The sequence below is a fragment of the Chenopodium quinoa genome, unplaced genomic scaffold (assembly GCF_001683475.1).
Source record: "Chenopodium quinoa cultivar QQ74 unplaced genomic scaffold, ASM168347v1, whole genome shotgun sequence".
NCBI classification, from domain to species: Eukaryota; Viridiplantae; Streptophyta; class Magnoliopsida; order Caryophyllales; family Amaranthaceae; genus Chenopodium; species Chenopodium quinoa.
In genome coordinates, this window is record NW_018745650.1 from 2,142,086 (window position 1) to 2,150,121 (window position 8,036).

Genomic DNA, 8,036 nt, shown 5'->3' on the forward strand with positions numbered 1-8,036 from the left:
AGGCTCTTCTTATCAAAACTATAATGTAGTTTACAATTTCTTACAAATAATAATAATTTGTTACTATAACTTTTCACTAATTAGAGTCAAAAGCTGTTAATCAAGAAAGAACACATCTACCTACTTCAGTCTGCAACAGATCACGAACTGCAGCAAGCAAGCTATCACGAGATGTGCTTGAGTAGACCTAGCAACAAAGGGGGTCAAGAGTTGCTATGAATGTGATTATGCAAATGCATCAGCATAAAAACATTTACAAAATTATCACAAATTGTACAAAAAACACTGTGTTCTCACATGAATTGGGCAACCATCATTAAATTCAATTGCAAACATCTGTGGCTCTTCAGCGAACCGGACAAGAGCACTAACAGCAGATAATGGACGAACGATGACAGCCTGCACACGTCAACATATACTCATGTCGCATAATATAAACTTGCAATTAGTGAAAATTTTCCACATTCAAATCAAGCAAAAAATAACATGCAAGATACCAGAACTCGATTTTAATTAATACAAACTATACGCAGTAAATTTCTAGAGAGGAACAGCTTAAGGATATTTTTTACTCACTTTGTGGTTGCTAGGTTGTGTTCTTTTTCATTTCCTTTCCCAGATTGTTCTAGATGTGTCTACCCAAAATTTGTCTTCCCCCCCCCCTTTAACACCAATGCCACCACTGTTACCTCCCTACCTCCCCCCCTCCCCCCCCCCCCCAAAAAAAAAATAAAATAAAATAAAATAAAATTCACGCCAAAATTTTTACCAATTCTAAATGCTGGGGTAGATCCTATACATTGGTATCATGGACGGCAGAAATGGGAGCATCATGTAAAGTGGAAAAATCATATAATTGTGGGAAACTGACACAAAAAGATTGTTTCCCTATCCAAACATCTTTCCAAAAAATAATGGGATGGCCATTCCCAATCTTGAAACTCACAAAAGAAAAAAAGGAGGTGTTTTGTTTGCATAGGGTAGAGGGAATGAAAATAAGAAAAGCATATAAGAAAAAAGGAAAGAAAACCCCAACTTTCACATGTTTGTTAATACAGGATAAACAGAAAGAAAAAGGAAAAAAAAAAAAAAAAAACATTATCCTTCTCTCTGTTGGACAACGAAGAAGATTGGATGGCTGTTGATTGCCGCTTTGTTGTTGAAGTTCATTTTTGTTGTGGGGAGAGAGAGAAAACTACAAAAAGGTTGTGGAGAATGAGAATGGGAAACCTTAGGGGGTGAGGAATGGACACAAGGATGAAGGCAAAATGAAAAAAGGGTAAACTGGTAAAGGGAATGACAAAAGTGACCAACAAAACAACACCAAAGGGAATTTGTTATTTCCATTCCCCTTTTATAAAGATCCCAAACCAAACGCCCCCTAATACAGAGCATACTTGTGATGTAAATTTCCATACAAACCACACTAAGTATCTCACCCATGTAGTGATTCCCATACTTGCTCCACAATAAAAATAAAAATAAAAACACAACAACAACAACAACTACTACTACTACTACTAATACTACTACTCCACTACTATAAGTATCATACTTATCATCATTATGTCATTTTTTTATATATATATTTGAGCTGCAAATATGAATACATTCTGAATCATTCAGGGTTTTACCTCGAAAAGACATGCACTCCTTTTAAAGTAAAACAAAGTGAGCAAAAAATATGGAAGGCATAAGTGAAATTACAATATTTATAACACGACAGTGGACATCCCATGATCATTGATCAACGACACAAGTAAACAACATCACCTGGCTCATAAAGCAGGATATATATGGAAAATCAATGAGTAGTTTATAAATTCATGAGAACTTAAATGCTACAATATACAGCTTTACTTCCAATTGCATACCTCATAGTTATCTGGCCGCCTCTCAACCAGAGAGACTTTTGTCAGTATCAGTTGACGTGATACAGCATCGCCATAATCCCCTAGCCCTCCTCTTGGCCCAATCCCTAAACTCAAACTTGGAAGATTTACAGTTCCATGAGCCGCAGTTCTGAGTCTTGTCACCAACCAACCCCCACAGGGAGTTTCATCTGCTCCAACCGCCTCTTTAGCTGCAGTTTCAGAGAGAGGCAATGTCAAGAAAGGGGGCAGGAGGCAGAATATAAAGTCAAGAAGTAAAGAAATAACGCATCAGACGCTTAAATCAGAAAAAGGAAAAGCCTACCCCTTTGCTTAATATACTCGACAGCAGAGAGCGATTGCGAACTATCCACAGAAAGTGATACCCCAACCATGGTTTTTGCAACTTTGGTCTGCACAAATTTTATCAGCAGATAAGATCAGTGAAGTAAGCATTAAAGAAATTCATACAATCAACATTTTTCATATCTCAGAGAGTTAACCCCTACCAAGGGCATCTGATTGCCAACTGACCAGAGATTCTAAATTAAGGTAACAGCAAGAAGCAATCATGGGAAAATGCAGCTAAGAAACCATGCATACCAGGTTTGATATTATCACATTGGTTGATGTCCCAGAAGCAGCTTGAAATGCTTTTGACTTTCTTCCATATAATGGGCAAAGCACAAAACCACCATGCTCACCACCTTTTCTTCCATAGGTATCAGACAGCAGAATAATAGCAGGGGAGTTCATGTCTCTGAAATCTAAGCACCAACGAAGGTTCCCAGAATTCAAGTCAACAAGTTCAACTCCGATTGATGTAACCCTTATTTTCTGAATAGAGCCAATGCAATACAAAAAAATGTAAGAAAACAAGACTACAATAACATTGAAAAGAAAATTATACTCAAATATAAAACAATACAAAGGAGTAGCTACAAATATTGAGAAATTTCTCCGGGATTATTAGTGTTGCAACTTGCAAGCAAATAGCATTTACTTGAATTTATCATACTAAAATGATAGGTTGAATTTCTCCATGTAGGTCACTTAAGCTCTATAGTGTGCTTCTAAGAGTGACCCCTAGATAAAGTATTTTTTGAAATCCTACCATTGAAAAATGTCCATTTAAATGTCTGAATCAGTCATGGCGAACATAATTCGATTCAGACACTCACAAATACAGCCCTACTTTATCATCACAAATTGCAATTAATTTTTATGAGGCTTATATGGTTTATGAGAGCTGCATAAGAAAAAGGGGGGTTAATAGATACTATGGGCCAGAAAGGGTTGATAAAGAGATGAGGAAACATTAAGGAAAACAGGCATTGACCAGTAGAGCTCAGATGAAGGGAGCGAGAATGAATATGAGAAGAGTAGAAGGAATTATTCCCTACTTAGTTACCCTTCCCTTCTGCACTTTTAAGGAACTGGCAAACAAGTGGGCTAATCTCAAAACAGTTCACTAATTAAACCTTTTTAATCACTCTTCCCCTTTATTAGTATGAAGTTAAAACCCAATTCCCTTCAACAACTTGTGACAACAGCCAAAAAAACAAGTTGAACCTAGCAGAATGCATAAAAAGTCTTACGTCATTTAAACCTTCTACACAATAGTTCAATTAGAAGAGAACCAAAATAAATTCATTTGGCAGGTATTTCCAGATTTCTTACTCTGGTAGAGTGTAAATTGGATAAGTCTAGAATTTGTTTTCAAAAGGCACAACACTAAATTAATACCCATGAATCCGGAGCAGAGGCACAACAGACATGGAGCATAAGAGGCAATACCCATGAATCCAGTCTGTTGGGTTTATAAGCTTAATTTTACTGTCATGAAACAAATATAAGATGCCTCCACTAAATTCATCCTAAAAGAGTGATGAACCTAGAATTCTAAAGCAAGTAAAAAGTTTTTAAAAAATATTGCTCTTGCCTGGGGCCTAGCACACACCAGGCCCTTTTAGACAAGTGTTCACTCTTACAAAAACTATACCATCTACAACAAAGACAACCAGGGATCCCTAAACATTGATAAAGAGAATATATGCATGGCGTTAACCAACAGAAAATTCAGGTCCTTAACAGGCCACAAAAGCAAGAATTCACAAGATTAAAGAAAGGCCAAGTCGACAGATCTACCCCACAGTTAAATGAAAAGTGTATGCCATAAGCCAGTCAGTTCATTCCAGCCACAACACCTTTTTTTTTTTTTTGCATTGATAGAGTAAATGGCATGGACACCAATCCGCCCTATAGGAAAAAGGGTGGACCATGGTAAAAATAAAAAAATAAAAAAAAATAAAAAATAAAAAAAATTAGCACGCATATTATCAACATAGTTCATAACATTGACGGCCAAAAGAACATTCATCTTCTAGTCTTGTACCATCGAACCAATGGAAGAAATTTCAGATTTGCAAGTGCAATAGGAGAAATGAAGTATACTTCATCACCTAAAATAACAAAAAATGCAGGGTAGACAAAAAAGTTGCAAGATCTCAATGCAAAAACAAAAAGAATCCTCAATTCTAGTCACTCCAACAGACATCCACATAAGTACATAATATAATAAGAAGTTAAGCACAGTGGAAGAGAAATGACAGTATTTGACCTTGGAATCTAAAATTTATCATAAGTGTTAAGTGCATCGAAAACTAATGTCCTAGCGAAGCCTATAATTTTTTGGAAACCAATAGTTTCTATATAATTTGGACAGAGGTGAGAATGAGCATTTAAAGCTGCTCAAGTGTTTATGAAAGGATTTGCACAAAAGGATGGGGGAGGAACCCCCCCCCCCCACCACCCCAAATACCATAAGAGTATCCACAACATTGTAATACCTAAAGACCTTAAAAATCTATCAGCTCCCCAGTCCCAATCATATAGGATTTCCACTTTATTGAATGTTTTAACAGGTGATATCCCCTTCTCTTCATACATCAGAAACCACGAGTATAATGTAGCAAATAAGGACAATAATGCCGGGACAAAAGGCATAAAAAGATTGTTTTCGTTCACGAGATTTTCATAGTAGCCAACCTTCATAGTTACCTGCCATATATCTTGCCAAGGGAGTAGAGACTACAATTATAGGGCAAGTGATTTTACGCCTACATAAGGTATGTCCCCTTTAAAGTCATTCTAACAACATCCAAATTGGAATAGCTATGAGTTGCATGTAATTTTATAGCCTTCCAATTATTCGCGTTTTCATCTTAACTGGAATAAGCATATAATTGTTTCATACAGCAATTTATCTAACACTCTAAGAAGATTTGACATAAGCATATAATTGTTTCATACAGCAATTTATCTAACACTCTAAGAAGATTTGACATAAGCATATAATTGTTTCATACAGCAATTTATCTAACACTCTAAGAAGATTTGACATAAGCATATAATTGTTTCATACAGCAATTCAGCTAGATACAATACATAATCAGCTCATAATTCACACTGTCCAACAAGAAACAAGTACAAATAATCCAAACTACGATTAAACAAACCAAAGTTAAAACAATGAAACTTACATAAGGAACCCACTCGGAATTCCGCCTCCGAAGATGAAGCACAGGATACTCAGCCACAGCACCAACCTTAATCCCTTTAATCCTATACAACTCAGTCAAAATACTAGCTCGATACCTCGACGAGAACTTTATAGACTTAAACTTCCCTTTCCCATCAGTCCTAACACTCAAATTAAACTCAACAGAATTCTCATCACGCCCCAAAATCGGGGACGCCCATTCGAAATCACTCCCAACATCATACGAATTCGTGACTAACAATGTAGAAGGATCAAGCGTAATAATACCCACATTAGACAAGCACAATATCCTCTTGTACCGCCCTCGCCACGAATGCTTAATCACTAAGTACCTAGCCAAGTACTCAGGCTCCTCAGCAACAGGCGGGGCAGAAGACGAAGGCGGCACAGCGGGTTCCGGGTTACGGTGTTGATCAGCAGTGGTGGTGGCAGTTGTGGGTGTCGCGGAATGTCGGCTTACAAAGTCCATTTGTGGAAGGTATTCTAGAGTGTGAGCTTTGGGGACATTTGAGCGTAGAAACCAGAACCCTAAACCGGCATTTGCCGGTCTTTGCCGAGACTGATTCGCCCCCAGTTCTTCTGATTATACCTCCCTTGATGAATCTTCTCCAGGTTTATCGATCAACAATTCAACTCAATTCAAATTCAATCACCAATTCCAATCCCAATACCAATTCCAATCCCAATACCAATTCCAATTCCAATTCAAATTCAAATTCAAATTCCACCATTAACAAACGACGATGATGAAGATGATGATGAGGAGGATGAAATTGAGGAATTCTTGAATGTTAATCCGATGAAATTCGACAAGAATTGATTCAGAAATCAAATTGGAAGCAGAAATTGAGTGATTTGGAAGTGGGAAAAGAGGAGAGAGAAAGAGGAGTTGAATTGGGATTGAAATGAGGTGATCGACAGAAGAAGAGAGAGAGAGAGGGCGCCAGGTAAAGGGGGCCGGCAGCGTTGGTGTCGCCAGCTCTGTCGAAGCGAACTTTAAAAGAGGTACTGAAATGTGAAATATGATGCGGCAAATTGGCGAAGTGGGTGTGCCTTGGTTGTAGTAGTGTTGGGATGATGCTACTAGATTTTTTGAGTTTGAGAAATACAAGTAGGTTGCTAAAGAAAAATGTGGAAAGGTAGTTGCAAAGAAATTGACGGGGAGAAGGAAATTCACATTATTTTCATGATATGATGTATCATGTAGTCCAAATAATATACTTGAGAAAAAAATAATAATGGTACTTGGTAATTATTTTGAAGTAAAGCAGGTCTACGGTGGGTGAATGCCTATAATAGTTGACATTAGGTCATTAGCTACGTCCTAATTTAATGTAAGGTAAAAACTTTTTGCCACCTATTTATGATATGAGGATGTCCTCATTGACCTATTAGATTAACGTAACGTACTTCGTTGATCCAGTGGTGTTATTATAATATTGAGTAACGATAGGATTGTGTCAGCTCCTTACTTATCATTATCACTTGTTGAGTCAGATTCAACGTAAGGTTGGCATTAACTACATCTTCTTCATCTCACATTAACTCCATTTAAGAAGCTCGAGCTTTTAACTCCACCTTCATCTTCTTCATCCTCACCCACCTTTCACAGACGACGCCAACACATTCCACCACCATTTTCAACAGCTTCGCCATCGAATTTAACGAAATATCCTAAGAAAAAGGGAGAACTATAGGGCATGGTCCACCCAAGAGGGTGGGGGTGACGTGTTCATCCATTGAAGTTGCCCATGAGCCTGAATCTCTCCATTAAAACTTCTGAAATTTTCATTGAAACTCTTCTAATTCAAGATCCTCTATTATCGTCATTACACAAGTTTTAATAGTGTTAACTTCTTTTATAGTTGAAATTACAAAATTACCCATATTTAAATGCGTAAATTGTCCATTATATCCTTAGATAAACAGATTTCTTTTACCAAATAGATCAACTCGTATATTCTCATTATAATACATAACTTGTCTATTTTATTTTCATACATAGTTGTGGAAAGTAGCTTGCAATTTCTTTTTTTGTACAACATTTATAAAACATAACTTGTCTATTTTATTTATAGCTTTTTTTTTAAGATTACCTGACCTCTTGAATATACCAAGGTTCTCAAACCACCACAACTTGCATCCCAGTATGATACTTATTCAAACTTTAGATATTAATATTTTGATTATACAAATTTATTAGAATATTATATGATATTTTTATAATTGGATGAATAGTAAGGGATAACTCACCCTTTATTAAAAGGTGGATTATCCCCCCCCCCCAATTTTACCACATAACTCTTATTTCCTTTTAATCCAAAATCACACAAATGTTTTCTTCTTCCTCCAATCACCATGCTCCCTGCTACCAACCGACATACTCCCTACCTTTTCACCTCTAAGGAAGATTTGAGAAAATTAAACAATATACTTAGTTTCAATTAAGGTATTAGTAGTTTTGATAATGGCAATGATGATGTTCATCATCATACACAAGAAAAGTTGGGATTTTTTCGACAAAGAATTAAAACAAAGTGCACATGGTTTCAGTAGATTATAAGTGCATTTAGTTAAAATGAGTGTGTATTTTGTAATTATCA

At 36.6% G+C, this 8,036-nt stretch overlaps 1 protein-coding gene across 2 annotated transcripts in view; it reads right to left on the bottom strand.

Moving 5' to 3' along the window:
- LOC110716996 (dnaJ homolog subfamily C GRV2-like) overlaps positions 1 to 6,540 on the bottom strand; it is a 30,804-nt gene extending 24,264 nt beyond the window's left edge. Inside the window, exons 1-6 of one of the 2 annotated variants that reach the window (XM_021895639.1) lie at positions 5,414 to 6,540; positions 2,475 to 2,708; positions 2,197 to 2,284; positions 1,875 to 2,083; positions 298 to 399; positions 125 to 187 (exon numbers count right to left, since the gene is read on the bottom strand). In XM_021895639.1, the coding sequence (XP_021751331.1) occupies positions 125 to 187; positions 298 to 399; positions 1,875 to 2,083; positions 2,197 to 2,284; positions 2,475 to 2,708; positions 5,414 to 5,902 (1,185 nt within the window). In that variant the 5' untranslated portion in view covers positions 5,903 to 6,540. Of the gene's footprint in view, positions 1 to 120; positions 188 to 297; positions 400 to 1,874; positions 2,084 to 2,196; positions 2,285 to 2,474; positions 2,709 to 5,413 lie in introns of those variants that run through there. The other variant, XM_021895640.1, reaches the window with a different exon arrangement.
- Between the last annotated feature and the right edge of the window lie 1,496 nt (positions 6,541 to 8,036).